This window comes from Balaenoptera borealis, assembly GCF_965194805.1.
Source record: "Balaenoptera borealis genome assembly, chromosome: 7".
NCBI lineage: Eukaryota > Metazoa > Chordata > Mammalia > Artiodactyla > Balaenopteridae > Balaenoptera > Balaenoptera borealis.
Genome location: NC_138864.1, coordinates 114,582,195 through 114,598,561, shown reverse-complemented (window position 1 = coordinate 114,598,561; position 16,367 = coordinate 114,582,195). Strand labels below are relative to the sequence as shown.

Sequence of the window (16,367 nt, the reverse complement as noted above, 5' to 3'; positions counted from 1 at the left end):
TAATGATTTTTTTGGGATTTGTCACCAAAGCAAAGGCAACAAAAGCAAAAATTAAAAATTGAGACTACATCAAACCAAAAGGCTTTTGTGCAGCAAAGGAAACCACCTGCAAAATGAAAAGGCAACCTATTAAATGGGAAAAAATATATGCAAGTCACATACCTGATAAGGGTTTAATATCCAAAAAATAAAAGATCTGTATAACTAAATAGCAAAAAACACATAAAAATCTGATTAAGAAATGGACAGAGGATCTGAATAGACATTTTTCTAAAGAAGATATACAGGGACTCCCCTGGTGGCGCAGTGGTTAAGAATCCTCCTGCCAATGCAGGGGACAGGGGTTTGAGTACTGGTCCGGGAAGATCCCATATGCCGTGGAGCAACTAAGCCCATGCGTCACAACTACTGAGCCCGCGTGCCACAACTACTGAAGACCACGCACCTAGAGCCCATGCTCCGCAACAAGAGAAGCCACCGCAATGAGAAGCCTGCACACCAAGTAGCCCCCGCCCGCCACAACTAGAGAAAGCCCGTGTGTGGCAACGAAGACCCAATGCAGCCAAATAAATAAATAAATAACTTAAATTAAAAAAAAGAAGATATACAGATGGCCAACAGGAATATGAAAAGGTGCTCAACATCACTAGTCATCAGGGAAATGCAAATCAAAACCACAATGAGGTATCACCTCACACTTGTTAGGATAGCTGTTAAATGACAAGAAAAAACAAGAGATGGCATGGTTGTGGAGAAAAGGGAATCCTTGTACACTGTTGGTGCGAATGTAAATTGGTGCAGCCACTCTGGAAATCAGTATGGAGTTCCTCAAAAACTTAAAAATACAGTTATCCTATGATCCAGCAATTCCACTTCTGGCTATTTAACCAAAGGAAAAGAAAACACTAACTCAAAAAGATATCCTGACCCCCACGTTCCTTGAAGCATTATTTACAATAGCCAAGACACAGAAGCAATCTAAGTGTCCATCAGTGGATGAATGGATAAAGAAAATGTGGTATACGGATAAATTGGAATATTATTCAGCCATTAAAAAGAAGGAAATCCTGGCATTTGCAACAGCATGGATGGACCTTGAGGGCATTATGGTAACTGAAATAAGCCAGACAAAGAAAGACAAATACTGTATCATCTCACTTGGGTGGAGTCTAAACAAACATACAAGCAAACTCATGGATACAAACAGACTGGTGATTCCCAGGCAGGGGTTGGGGGTGGGCAAAATGGGTGAAGGGAGTCAAAAGGCAATCTTCCAGTTATAAAATACATATACATAAGTCCTGGGGCTGTAATATACAGCATGGTGACTATAACTAGACATTGTGGTGACCATTTCACAATATATATAAACATCGAATCATTATGTTGTACACCTGAAACTTGTAAGTGCGATATGTCAATTATATCTCAAAAAAAACAAAACAAAACAAAACCCAAAACCAGACAGGGGAGCAAGCATTGCTACTTTTTTGTGTTTTTTTGGTGGCGCCGTGCAGCTTGCAGGATCTTGGTTCCCCCACCAGGGACTGAACCTGGGCCACCACGGTGAAAGCATCGAGTATTAACCACTGGACTGCCAGGGAATTCCTGAGTGCTGCTACTTTTTTTTTTTTTTTTTTTTTTTTTTAAAGTTTCTTGTCTACTACGCTCTTATTTTCCTACATGTGTTCATTGTTTTTTTGTTGTTGTTGTTTTTTTTTTTGGTTTGTTTTTTAAAATTTTTTATTTATTTATTTATTTTTAGCTGTGTTGGGTCTTCGTTTCTGTGCGAGGGCTTTCTCTAGTTGTGGCAAGTGGGGGCCACTCTTCATTGCGGTGCGCGGGCCTTTCACTGTCGCGGCCTCTCTTGTTGCGGAGCACGGGCTCCAGACGCGCAGGCTCAGCAGCTGTGGCTCACGGGCCTAGTTGCTCCGCGGCATGTGGGATCTTCCCAGCCCAGGGCTCGAACCCGTGTCCCCTGCATTGGCAGGCAGATTCTCAACCACTGCACCACCAGGGAAGCCCGTGAGTGCTGCTACTTTTTAAGGGATGCCAGAGAAGCTGGAAAAAAAGTCAGCTGAATTGTTAAGTCCTAATTATGTTAGGGGAAGGGACAAACTCTAGACTCAAGATGTAGAACAAGAAATGTGCTGGTGAGAAGTCTTCGTACATTGAATGGGAGAAGCATACATGCAACAAAGGAGGCTGAAAAACCATTTAGGAATTGTGACATTACTATATTACTACGGCAATACAGATAAATTTAATCAAGCATTTAGGAAACCAATTATTATATTACTGATTTTATGAAGGAAAAAGTCAGTGGCTTAAAACAATATAAACTTATTACCTTTAGTTTGTGTGGGTCAGGAATCTGGGTATGGCATAGCTGAGTCCTCTGACTCTGGGTCTCTCACAAGGCTGCAGTCATCTCAAGGTTCAACTCGGGGAGGATCTGCTTCCACAGTCACTCAAGTGGTTATATTAACAGGATCCAGTTGCTCCTGGGTTATCGGATTGAGGGACTCGGTTCCTTGTTGGCTGTTAGTTGGACACCTTCCTCAGTTCCTTGCTATGTGGGCCTCTCCATAGGGCAGCTCACAGATCAGAGCAAGCAAACGAGAGGAGAGAACGAGCAAGACAGGAGCCAGAATATTTTTTGACATCCCATCACTTTTGCCACATTCTCTTTGTTAGAAGGAAGGCCCTGGGTCCAGCCCACACTCAAGCGGAGGCAGTTTCAGAGGGTGTGAACACCAGGAAGCAGGATCTTCAGAGCCATCTTAGAAACTGTCAACCACATGGGGCAAAACCAGGGACTGACGTTGCCTAAGGCAGAAATGTTTGACAGATACATGCTTGTATTCCAATTTAAGGAGGGTGTGCATGTTTCTTACCTCACTTGCTCATGTTGAGTGTTATGCTAAGAAAAATGGAAAAAGTTTCTAAAAATTGAAAAGGTGATCTATGAAAAGGATGTGGTGCAGGTGGTAGCAGACTGGAAAATAAAAACCAAGGACTAAGAGAAAAATGAGAAAACTATCATACAAAGAAGGTACGGGGCCCATAAACTAGAATTTCTACTTACGCATTAAAATATTCTCCAACGACCCAGGAGATAGGACCAGACAAATGGAACAGTTTCTATGATAAACTACCACTTAAAGACACCATAGAGTTCTAAGACAAGATTGGACTGACCCTATCCACCAAAAAATACTTGCGAAGGGGACAAAGTAACACCTCCATACCGGAATGTGCCATTGTAAGCAACTTCTGGAGACAATTGGCAAAGACTCCGTTACACTTAAAATGAGCAAACTGTATATGCAAGCACTTTGTTTCCTTAAAAGGAGTCTGATGCAATATTGTAAAGCAACTATACTCCAATAAAAATTAATTAAAAAAAAAGAAAAAAAAAAAAGGAGTCTGAAAGGAGGAAAAAAAATCACAAGTTGAGGGAAAATAATTTAGAAGAGGCTATCTCTTTCCCAATCTAGGCAGGCCTGGTGGTCTGTCCCCTGCCCATCTCTCAGGCCACCTCTCCCCTCACTCACTCCCTGGCACCTCAATCCGCAGCCACACTTGTCTCCTTGGCTGTCTGTAAAACACCAGCTTCTCCCCAAACCTCATTTCATTCAGGTCTGTTCCCAAACGTCACCTACCCAGAAAGAACTTCCCTGATTGCTATCTAAAATAGCATCCATCTGCCCCATCCTCTTACCTTGCTTTGACTTTTCTTTATAGCAGTTACCAGTTTCTGACATTATACGTTTCTTTCTTTACCTGTTTATTGTCTGACTCTTCCACTGAGGTAAAATCTCTAGGACCTGGAAAAGGAAGCCGTTGGCTCTTTTCAACAATGTCTGTTGGGTCAATAAAAGAAAAAAATAGAATAAGGAGAGCCCATAAAAAACACGTCAGGAGAAGAGCCTAACAGAAAGCGGGAGAAAAACCTGAAGCACAAGCAATTTCAATTTGCCAGATATGTGCTAACATGAATTCATGCATAATAGAGAATATTTACATTTGTGTGTAATATGTGACTTATTTTTTAAAAATCCTGAAAGACTCAAATGAGCTAAACTACTTGAAAATATTTAGGACAGTACGTAAGCCAGCCCTCCCAGCAGCGCTCTCTTCTTCTAGACGCGCGCGCTAATTTCTCTCGATTCTCAGGCGACTGAGCGCACCCTCCCTCTTATAAAATGTATTCTTGTCGCTATTTGACTGGCTGTCCCTCCCAGGCGCTCCTTTCTCATTGGTTGCGCCCCCAGTCCATCACTCCTGGGCTCAAGCACTCCATTTGTCTGCTGCCGCAGACCGCGGCTGCCGGCGGTACTAAAACCGGAGTAGCTCCCCGGTGGCCACAAAGGCGCTCCCCGCCCACATTCCAACGCCTGGGCGGAGACTTCCCGCTGCCCCTGCCTCTGGACGAAGAGCAAGACTTCTGATTGGGTAGGGCGGGAGAAGTGAGCATCCGATTGGTCCCCGCCCTGGAGGGAGGAGGAGTCATAGCTGTCTCCCGGAGCAGAGCTGAGGAGCTCTGGGGAATCTCAAAGTTTGTGTCTGGAGCAGTGGTGGAAAGTGAGCTTAGTGAGAAGGGCTTTTCTTGGGATGAGTACTGATCTCCTGCCTTTATTTTGGATACACATCCTGCTCTATTCTCCTCAGCCTTCGGTCTGATCTCTAGACAGTCTGTCTCCTCTGGGGATTCTCAAATCTCCGAGGACGCTGGACCGGAGCCCTTGGCAATTCTCTCTCAGGCAGAGGAGCGAACGTTTTCCTTCCTAAGTGCATAAGCTACACGCATACGCACACACACGCACACACACTCACGCAGAGGCGGATCTCGCCGTCCGAGGCCGCCCTACCCGCTCCCCTCCTGCCCTCAGCATCCTCGGCCCAGCGCGCCTCGGACCACCATGGAGGTGCTGGAGAGCGGGGAGCAGAGCGTCCTGCAGTGGGACCGCAAGCTGAGCGAGCTGTCAGAGCCCGGGGAAACCGAGGCTCTCATGTATCACACGGTGAGGACTTGGCGGGGCGGCGAAGGGGCGGCTTGAGAGGGGGAAGTGTCATCAAAGGAACAGCTCGGGACAGGGAACTGGGAAGGAAGTATTTGGGAAGAGCATGCCCAGAATGGAGAGATCTGGGGAGAGGTGTGGTTTTTCCAGCTGAACAGTGAAGGTGGGCCGCTGTCTCTTTTAAACTTTTGATAATAGTAACGACGCTTTGTATTCCTTCAGCAACTTATACTCTTTTCCCCGAGGGCTTTTCACATCTGCTGTATCATTTCCTATTGCGCTGTAAAGCAGGAGAAGGGGTAGACGTTTTGATAATCTGCCTCTGTTTAGTTTGCTACTAATTTTTGTGGGAAGATTTTTTAAAAACTGGGCAAAATAAAGTAGCATTTTCTATCCTTCGCTGTCATATTCTCTCTTTCTCTTCCTTTACTTTCTTATTTGAATTTTAGGAAGTATACCTGTGTGTGTGTGTGTGTGTGTGTGTGTTGAAAAAAGGTCCCTTCATATTAGGAGGAAGACTACTTTATTTGGCTCCTTCAACTGTTCAGCCAAGAAATCTGGTTCCTCCTTCTTCAGAGGAAAATCAGCAAAGGAGAATGGAAAATCTGAGACAGTGCATATTTCAGAAAGGCTTTGGAGAAGGTGGGGCAGCTCACCAGTTCCTTGCTCAGTCTTATGTCCCAGAGATCCCTTTGAGCATTAAACTGTCACAGAGGACACACATTTCTTATAAAGTTTTCAATTTCAAGTTTTTGGTATTAAATTTGCAAAATGAAATTTTGTTTCCAACAGCCAGCACTGATAATATGACTTTATTGTGAGATCTCTTTGTTTCTTTTTTACAAATGCAGAGTTTGTATAGAGAGAGAGAAAGAGAGAGAGACACTAATGAGAAAATGAGAGGCTTGGCTATTTCCCCTTCATGATTCTTTTAATGGAGTCAGTGCCAGGATATTTGAAACTTTTGCAAAATGGCCTGCAGGCTCCACCCCTTTGGCCTTTGCCTCTGGCTGACGTTATTTTGGGAAAAGGGATGAGGGCCTCCCTGTGATTCCCACCAAGGCATTTGTGGTGGCTGAGAAGGGCTTGTTGAAAACATGCCGAGTGCAGGGCAGAGAGGTAGTGGAAGTTCATGCCGGGTCAGAAGCCAGATGTGTGGTGTGATCTTCTGGGCTTTGCTCACTGAGTCTGTCCCGAGGACACCACATGGGCTGCCTTTGGATTGGGGGCCCAGATGTGCTTCCCGTCATCAGGACAGAACTCAGAGAACACTGGCCCTCAAATATCTTCTGATAGTATCTCCAGATGTTTCTCCTGACATAGGCCACATTTTAGCCATTTGCGAGGGGCAGCTCTTCTCTTTTGTTCTCACGAGTACTGTGAAAATGTCTCATCCCGCAGCTGTAATGCTTTGGGTTATCTTTCAGCTGGTGCGATGAATTATGCACCGCCTCCACATTCCCTTTCTCAGGCCTCATGACTTGCATTTGTGAGATCTTATGCCAGGGTTTGAGATGCTACCCATGACTGTGACATTAACTTCAGGCAGGACAGCTTGGACTGGCTCTAACTGACATCTTTATGCACAGTTTCAGGGGTAGAGACCTTACCTTCCTTTTGGTAGCAAGGGCTTAGTTTTTCTATGTCATTGTAATGAAGCAGTGATGGGTGATTATTTTTCTTCTAATTTGATTTTTTAAAAAAATTACTTTTATGTATACCACTTAGGGACGTGTCTCTCTTCTGGGCAGCTCACTCATATAAAAGGCCACTCGTCATTGCTGCAAGCCGTGGCCCACAAACTGAGTATATGAATTAGTGTTGAAAGACGTATTGGATTTGGTAGCACAGACGACTGGGTTATATTCTTTCTAAACTAAGAGGAGTTGGGCAGAGATTTGAAAATAGATAACTTTCCCATCTGTTTCTTGAACTCTGTTGGGTATCCAGTTGCAGAGCTGGTTATTATTGCCATTTGATCATAATGAGAAACGGCCTGACCTCCAAGTGGAAAAAGGATGGCCTGATGATGCATTCACTCACAGATTTATTTGTTCTTTCAGTGAATGGTTATTGAAGAGCTTCTGTGTGCGAAACACTGTTCTAAGCAGTTGGGATACATCAGTGAACCAAAAAGACCTCAAAATTCTTGACCTTGAGAAGCTTACACTCTAGGCCTGAAGTAGGGGAGAAGGTTATCTCAGCAGGATGAAAAGCCAGAGCAAAGGCTCTAAGGTGGGAGTGTGTCTGGCATGAGCTTATGGTAACATCACCTTCTGTTTTAGATTCCCCCCATTTTTGTCAGTTTTTTTCTTGTAAAAATGCAGGTTACTTCTGAGGCAGAGTGCCTGTTTTTGGAATGGCCCAGTGAAACTTTCCAAGTTGAGTGGATTAGGCATCACATAGGGAGAGGAGAGCCTGCAGGGAGGGTAAGGTACAAATGTAAGCTGGGAAATTGGTAAGATAGTATAGCTACCATCTATTGTATATTTATTATCGGAAAGGGAGGGCTGGCTTCATGGGCCTGCCACCTGTGCAGTCCCACAGAGCCCCGCACTTTGATGCTCTGCTGTCACCATCATAAGGTCCTCAATAATTTTTGAACAAGGGCCCACACGTTTGCATTTTGTAGCAGGTCCCCATAGATTATGTAGCTGGTCCTCATGAAAGGCATTGTACTTAGTGCTTTACAAAAATGATGTATCGGTGGGACTTCCCTGTTGGTTCAGTGGTTAAGACTCAGAGCTTCCACTGCAGGGGGCACAGGTTTGATCCCTGATCAGGGAACTGAGATCCCTCATGCCGCCGGGCACAGCCAAAAAAAATGAGGATATGTCAATGATCCAGTGAAGGAGTCGTTTTACAGATAAGAAAACTGAGGCTTAATGAGTTTAAGTGACGTGGTAAAAGGTCATTTAAACTCAAGTCTACCTGCCTCCAAAGCCCAAGCTCTTGCCCACTATGCTGTATGAATGAAGGATCCAGACTTAAAAGGAACTGAGTCAGAGGATAGGGAGTCAGAAATTGCTGAGTCTGAAGGCAGCTAATATTTAACTGAGGTGGCAGTTCAACCACCAACCCTTCCTAGCATGATCACTCTCTTTGCTCTAAGTAGGGATTTAGCTACCACACGCATGATTGCTAATGCCCTGTTTTAGCAAAACTGTCACCTACCTGATTTTAAAAATATAGAAGTTGCCCGAGGCTGGTATTGTCAAGTCTCCGAGGCGCCTTCTGTGAGCCATCAGGAGCAGTGTTTTTCTCATTTGGTTAGTTATGAAGAAAACTTCTGGGTCCAGAAGGACAAAGGCTTAGAGGAGACAGTTTCAAAGTCTATAAAATAATGAACCACACAGAGCGAATTTGGACTTGCTCATTAGATCCTGAATTATTAGAGCTTTGGGCTTCCTCTTGAAGCTGAAAAAATAGTTCCCATACGGATGATGAGATATAATTTTAAATCAGTGAGTAGTACATTTAGGAAAGCTATTGCTTCTAGAGTGGATACAGGCTAAAACTGGTTTCAGAAAAGATGGCAGATATAAAAATGAGGAGTGTATCTATTATGGTTTCAAATCATTGCAAGAAGCCTTGTCCCCTCCCCTAAACCTGCCAGGATGTTGGATGTTTCTAACATTCATGTTGTGTTTCCTGTAAGATTCTGTGCAAATTACATTTCTGGGAATTTACTGTGGGATTTTGCAATTTAAAGAGCAAAACAGTCTATAAATCTTATCTATGTATATTATTACATGCACTGACTATATCTGGGCGGATGCTCAAGAAACAGATGGCTGATGTTTTTCTGGTAAGGGGACTTGAGGAACTAGAGGTCAAGAGAGAGAGGGAGGGAGAGGGAGTTACTTACACACTATCCCTTTCGTACTGTTCAAACTTTTACCTCCTGAAAGTATTTAGGAAATGAAAAATGACAACTTAAAGGCACCACATAAAACTGGACTGGAGGTAATTTTAGCCTGCATTTCCTTGGGGAGAGAGGGGGCTCTGGTGCTCACTCAATACCACCAGAGTTGGTGGAGGCCTTGGGTAATGAATAGAGGAAGCAGGAGTGCTTGCTGGAAAAGGGCTTTGAGGATGGAGGATTAACAGTGGGTTTGTGTATGATAAACTTCGTGCTCTTGGTAATTTTCTTACAGCTCAGTTTAGCAATCTGGAAAAGAGGGATTTTATCAATTTTTGCAATGACTATTTTTTTTAAGGTATACAATAGGATACCCTTTCTTTGCAAAGATAATGACAGAGGTTCTGCTTGGTATTTCATTTTATTTTATTGAGGTATAGTTGATTTACAATAACATGTTAGTTTCAGGTGTACAGCACAGTGATTCATTTATATATATATATTTTTTCTTTTTTCTTTTTCTGATTCTTTTCCCTTATAGGTTATTACAAAATGTTAAGTATAGCTTCCTGTGCTTTAAGAAGGTCCTTGTTGGTTATCTATTTTATATATAGTAGTGTGTATCAGTTAATTCCAACCTCCTAATTTAGTTCTGCTTCTTTTAAATACTGAATTCATGTAAATCCAGTTCTTTGTAGAATTATTAGTGATTATGCGCTTAAATTTTATATCCAATTGGTTCTTAAAATGAAATGACTGAGCCCAGAGGGTGGTAGGTGGGGTGTTAAGGGTAGGTTCCACCTGCCTGGTGAGCGGATGTGAAGGCCATCTGGCTTCCACATCCATCGTGATTGCCGGAAGGTGGATGGCCGATCTGAGAGGCTGGTGGTTTCCCCTTCCTCTCGGCGGCCCAGAGACTTGATAGGGCTCCCGTGGGATATGGGAGCTTTTGGTTTGATGTTCGCCTCCTACTGTTGGCCTCTGGCCAGGTTCTGAGTGGGACCCTGGGTCCTTGTGGCTTGAGAAATCATTACTTCTGGTCACCTGACCTCCACCAATTGAATAAAGGTAATGAGTTCCAGTAGGAGACAGAATTGTGAAGTCAGTATAATTTGTCTTCAAGGCCCTACATCACCTTTCTTCACCTTCACTCCTTTCATGTTTCCCTCGCTTCTTGGACCCCAAGTTGCTCGCTGTAATGGTGTTCTCTTTCCAACTCCTCCTCTTTAATTTTGTTCTCAGGAAAGATTTTTAAGCTTACACTAAAAATTTCAGTATTAGTAAAGCTTAACATATGACCCCTAAATGGGCATTTATATTTAACAATAATTTCTTGAATCTCTAAATGGAGAACTTTAGGCAATAGCCAGGTAGTAGGGGAGGAGTATTTGGGGAACTGGGGGGGAGCTCTCACTACCCCTCTGCGTGTGGCCCCTATTCATAAGGTAGCCTTGCATATATGTTGCTGATTTAGCTATGATCTAAAGAATTTTCATTGTTTTGGTGAAAAATCTTTGACTCATTACATTATTGTCTCTGAAATTGTTCTCATTGTGTTAACACGGGTTGGGGGAAGGTGGGCTTGGGCACAGTTCTGAAAGATGAGAGGGCAGTACTGAGTTTTGTACTTGCCCTCTTTCTTGAGTGATCCCTGAGTGATAATATCCTATTGAGCTCTGATGTGAAGTTGCTCTGGCAGGAGAAATGAGGCACTGCATCTAGATTAATAATTGAATTAAATGACAATGCGTGCCGCTGCGAGTAACTGAAAACCGATCCACATTGCTTACACAATAAGTGAATTATTCTGTCACGTTGCAAGATGCCTAAAAGTATAGCTACATGTTTGGCTGATTCAGCAGCTCCTCAGTTCATCATGGACCTAGATTCCATCCATCCATATGCAGGTTTCATCTTCAAGTTGGAGGCAACCAGAAGACAACTCATACCCATGGGAGTTTCAGGTGTTCAAATAAAAGTGACAATATCCAAAGGGAGAAGAGAGGTTGTGTCTTCCCTGTGTCCTTTTTTAAGATGGAAGAAACTTTTTTTAGTTGCCTACCAGCTGATTTCTCTTCGAGCTTTATTGTCAAGGATTGGATCACATCATCATTTCTGAACCAATGGCTGGAAAGGGATTTACCTGATTGGCTTAGATTAGTCATGTGGGAATGGAGGAGCTATTGGAGCCTCAACCAGCATGACCATGTGTAATGATCATTAGTAAAATAGTCTTAGGTGGCAGACCTTTCCTTCACTAAAAGGTGTGTTCATTTAGCCAATGGCTGTTTTTCTCACAAAGGTGGGCTAGCAAATGGAAAATGTTTTAAAACATTTAAACATGGAATATCTCTGCAATGCATGCAAAGGCTATCATGGAGGGGGTACTGCTGTGTCCCAACTCACGAATGAGGAAATGTAGAATTAACTATATTATCTGAACTCTCTGCGTCAGGGTCAGATATCAGGGCTGGAGGTAACTAGCTGAGCCTGTAATCATGATCACGGTGCAACACAAGAATGACTTGTTCTGTTCGAGGTCCACACAACCTCATCTCCGCAGGCAGAAAACGGAATGCCATTTTTCAAAGAAGCTGTTTTTCCAGTTGCATATGGCTATTCAAACACTGATAAGGTCAGAGTGTGCCTGTTTGCTGCTTGAACTGCTGGCCTCAGCCCTGCGGGGCTTTGACCTGTCTGTGGACTGTCTTGGGGCAAATGGCCTTAGGCTTTGGCTGGGAGTTTGGTAGGACTGAGGGCCTAGGGCTACAGAGTGTCTGAATTGCTTGTCAGTGATTTTATGAATGAGGAGTAGTGTTTACATTCCCTACCTCAGTAGAGTCAAGCCTGAAATGAAATGGTGAGATTCACCATTGGTGTCAACCTTGAGTCTATTCCCCCTTCTCCCAGCTCACCACATGCTCTCCGGCTCTTCCAAGTGAAGCTCCAAGTGACCTCATTTTTTCCCTGAATGGAATTGTCTAGGTTACCCACAAGGCACATAGGAGGTGATGGCTCCTTTTATCTATGGAGAATCTGAGGCCTCGAGCAAAAAAGAGACCTCAGCTGGAACACAAGCTACTTGAAGGCAGGGGACATGACTGTCTTTTCTATACTCCCAAGCACAGGATGCTCAGAGATATGTAATACTTCCTTGATGCACAATTACGTAGAGTGAGGCAGTCTTGGAGAATGAATAAGCTCAGTGGCCTTGGTCTCGTTTGTTAATGTATTTTTTTAAAACTCTGGATGCTTGTAAATGCCTCTGCAAGTCTGAAAATTTAATATGAAAATGACTTGGGTAGTTTGATGTCAATAACTTTTCTTGTTTAGTTTTGAGACCCAGACGGGTGGGAGGATGATTCTATAACAGTCCCAGTTTCCGCTAGAGTAGAGTTGAAGGCAGCGTTGTGGAAAGGGTGTGCCTTCGAGCCAGGCAGATTTGGAATCCAGGGCCACTGGTTCTCTGGTGACCTTGGGCGAGTAACCTCTCTTCTTTGGGTCTCAGTTTCTTCACATGTCACTGTCTAGCCCATAGTGTACACACTTTTTCACCCTCTCCCCTAAGTTAAATGTCTTCTTTCTGGGGAAGAGGTATCCCCACTTCAGGAGTCTGATATCATTCAGGAAGCACAAGGGACCTGTAATTATTCTCTCTCAGGCATCTTCATTTCCTCTCCTGCCCAGCTTCTGCCTTCTGCTGTAAACACAGGTCTCTGCCTTGAACACATGTTTGCCAGATGCTGTTGCCCCTCCTTGCTCTGCTTGTTTTTTCTCTCTTGTTTACTGCCAGGTTTTCTCAGACAAGTAGTCAATAGCTACGGCCTCCATTTCCTCAGTTTTTACTTCTGCCTCCTGTATGTTCTGGTTCCTACTGCTGCCTGAAGGTTCTCCAACTTCTCTCTAACTGCTCCATCCACTAGTTTTCTCTCCATCCTTACCTGCAAGGCCTCATGGGAATATTTGGCAATATTGACTGACCACACGTTCATCTCGTAACTTGCTCTTGCTTTGGCTCCCATGATACCCTGGGAGGCTTAGTTTTTCCTCCTTTGCTGGCTGCATTACCACCTGTTAAATGTGAGCGTTTGGTACTTGGCCTTGTGTTCTCCCTGTACACTCTCCTGGGCTCCTCCATCAACTTCAATACAGCTGGTTCTCAGATCTTTACATCTGTTAGTTGTCTGTGGATGGAAACTGGGAGATCTTTGGAATATGACCCAAGATCTTCTGGGCCCTCATGAGCTGTAGAGTGGCTCTGGCTGGGTAACCTTTGAATCTTCCTGGTGCATTACTTTGAGAAGAGCTGAGAACACTTTGATCCCCCTTATCACCGCACCCCTGTTATCTCAGGGGATGTTTTGTGACTCAGCTCTCCTGCAGTGTAAACCCAAGAGAGGCTCATGAGTCATTGCTGGGACACAGCTGTTTCTTGAGTCAGTGTCACCCATCAGATGCAGGCTGTGTTTTGACTGGGTTCGTACTTATTCTTCAGCTTGGGAAGCACATTTTTGGTGTTCTGCGGTGGTGTACCTAATTTTTTTCTAGGACTGAGTGGAAGGTCACTGCAAAAGTCGGACATAAGTTCTTAGATCTTGTACCATTGATCCTTCTGGTGTGTATAGCTGCTGTCGAGCTCAGTTACAGTTGCCTGAGGTTGAATTGCCTGCCTTTGAGTTGCTCTATTCTGGTGTAATTTATTTATCTAAACTTTATTGACATTACTGAAGAGATTTTAAAGAATTGAGATGGGTGACGCTGAGCCACTCAAATTTGTATGCCTGCTTCTTGTTAGAAGTATCTTGGAAGAGAGTTTTTCTTTGGAAAAACTCGTTGTAGTACAAGTTACTTCACATCCTCCGTCTCAGTTTATCCTGCTGTAAAATGCTGCATTTGTATTATGGTCCCAGAGGTTCCTTTTAACTCCAAAGTTCTGTGCTGAGTATCATGCTCTCACCCTTGAAAGTCTCTGATCTTTAAAAAATGGGTGATTTAAAACAACAACAGCAAAGGTCAGTTGATTACCTCTTTCCTTTGGGCACTCAGTTGGCGGGTATAGTTTTGCATTTTGTAGCCTCTGTTTTCTGACTTAAAAACCTTGCTTCAGTAAAACCCAGACAAAATAAAGAATGGAAAAACAGAGAGACACAGAGGTAGGAAACATTTCTTTTTAACATCACACACACACACACACACACACACACACACACACACACACACACACACACACACACACACACACACACACAAAACCCTCTTCAGACTTCTTGGCAAATTAGAGGAGTCTGGGGAAAAAAAATCTACAAATAGTTTTCTAGTCGTCTGAGTGGAAAATCTTGGTTTTTTAACATTTCATATCTTGGAAATGTCTGAATAGTTTTTGTTTAAAGGGAAATTCCTTTTGGCTGAGAAAGAGCCTGCAGGATTCAAACTGATAGGGTGATTTTTTTAGGAAACTTGGAGGAAACAAGGATTTGCGATGAAAATGCTTTCTCACTAGCCAATTGTGTCAAACAGACATTTAAATCCAAGGTTACCAGTCATAGCATTTGAAAGATTCAGCCATTAACTCCTTCCTTCCCCTCGCTTCCTGTCTGTACATCCTGGGGAAATATCTCTCATCACTGGTCCTTCCTCCAATTTGAGGAACTTAATGAACTGCTTTTCTAAACCTGTGCATGTTCTAGGCAGGAGGATATACATTCTTGACCTTGTGGTTCTCCCAGAAGAGTGGGAAGGGAGATATGTAAAGAAGTCATTCAATCACAAGTCATTAAATATCTGGTGTACATTTTGCTTTAAATCTGCGTTCAGAGTACTTCTGGCACACAGAGGGTGGAACAAGAGATCTGAAGGAGATGAGTTGGAGAGCCTCTCACTGAAAAGGTGATATTTGCATTGGGTCCTGAAGTATAAATAGGAGTTCTCCAGGCCGTGGGAACAGCAGATACAGAGTAGGAATGTATAAAATGTCATAGTTGATTCTGGGAATCCCAAGTGGTTTTATGTAGTTTCGAGTAGGATGCTCTGTGGGGAGTGTTGGGAGATATGATAAGATCACACAAGGTCTGCATGCTTTGTTAACCATTTGGATATTCTTTTGTGGGCAGTAGTGTGGGAAGCTTTTAAGACTTTTAATAAAAAAGAGACAGGGAGAGAAGTGTGTTTTGGAAAGGAAACCCTAGTGTTTATGAAGTATGGATTGGAGGGGAGAATTAATGGCAGCAAGATGATCTGCTGGCTGGCTATTTCATCCATGAAGTAGAACAAGGCACCACAAGGGCCTTGAACCGGACAGGGAGCAGCACATGAATACAAGAAAGGGTTAGGAGCTGGACGCGAAGACTTGCTGGCAGTGGGGCACACGAGGGGTATGGGAGGCGTCGTGGTTTCTGATGCGGCACACCGAGTTGCTGGTGCTGCCCTTCGTGCGGGAAGATGAGTTTGCTGGGGAAGATAACGAGTTCAGTTTTGGACATGGTGATGCTGATGTGTTCATGGAGAGGTACCTGAAAGGCATTTGGAAACATGGGTCTGGAGTTCTGGAGAAAGGTCTGGAGATGCAGATTTGGGTGTTATGAACCTCGTGGGGGAGAAGTGAAGCCAATAGTCCTAATAAGATAGTCCAGCGAGGTCAGGGGGAGGGGGAGGAGTGTGAGAGCAAAGCTGAGAATGAAGCCCTGGGGACACTTGAAGCGTTAGCAGGCGAAGAGAAATCTGCAGGTGGAACTCAGAAGGAAGCAGCAGAAAAAGTGGAGAAAATCCAGGAAAATCCAGGATCCAAAGAGGGGAGGGTTGCTACGGAGTGGTCAAGATAAAGAAGGGCTGAGTATGCTCTTCAGCTGCCTGCCAAGCACTGTGTGGTGTTAGCTCAGGGTGGGACCGTGTCCTGGAGCCGCAGAGGTCCCCCGGGGGTCTGGACCTGTGGGCATGCTGTGTGGCTTTGTGCCGAGGGAGTGCAGGCCTCGCTTCCAGGCAAGAGCAGAAACTGCATGAGGGCAGGTGCTGGGAGTAAATATGCATGGTAGATAATATGTACAATAGTGCCTCTTTCTTTCCTTTTGTTTTTGTAAAATCAGTCCTCAAAATTGGCCCTGGAGACTGTCCCCGTGCCCGTGCAGTATTATGAAGGTCCTTTCTTCATTCTTCTCTCCATGCTGAATCCACCTATTTCTGATGTCCTTCTCATGAACGAGGAGTAGTTTGTGCCTGGGTCCCTTTGTGCATGTGTCATTTAGGGGTCTCAGGCTTTGAGGCATGCAAAAGGAGGGTCTCTGGACTCATTAAATCTGTATAAGACAGTTGGGATTTATCAAATGCCTAGAAGGCTTGAGCCTTTTCCTTTCTATATTTCTGCTGACTTCCCACTGAGAAAGTATCAAGTGGACCCAGTGGTTGCCAAAGATAAGTTTGATCACAGAGACATCAACGATATTCACATGTTAGGAAAATAGAAAAAAAAAACAAATTGACCCCATTTT

The 16,367-nt window shown here is 43.9% G+C and overlaps 2 protein-coding genes across 4 annotated transcripts in view; one reads left to right on the top strand and one right to left on the bottom strand.

Annotated features, from left to right (window-relative positions):
• AKR1D1 (aldo-keto reductase family 1 member D1) overlaps positions 1–4,445 on the bottom strand; it is an 88,567-nt gene extending 84,122 nt beyond the window's left edge. Inside the window, exons 1-2 of one of the 3 annotated variants that reach the window (XM_082400368.1) lie at positions 3,725–4,445; positions 2,351–2,829 (exon numbers count right to left, since the gene is read on the bottom strand). The gene's annotated coding sequence lies outside the window, so the exon portion shown is untranslated. Of the gene's footprint in view, positions 1–2,350 lie in introns of all 3 variants that reach the window. The other 2 variants (XM_082400369.1, XM_082400367.1) reach the window with 2 other exon arrangements.
• A 100-nt stretch (positions 4,446–4,545) lies between these two features.
• Positions 4,546–16,367, top strand: part of CREB3L2 (cAMP responsive element binding protein 3 like 2) — a 125,680-nt gene continuing 113,858 nt past the window's right edge. Inside the window, exon 1 of the mRNA XM_082400342.1 lies at positions 4,546–5,027. Within this exon, the coding sequence (XP_082256468.1) occupies positions 4,926–5,027 (102 nt within the window). The 5' untranslated portion in view covers positions 4,546–4,925. The remainder of the gene's footprint in view (positions 5,028–16,367) is intronic.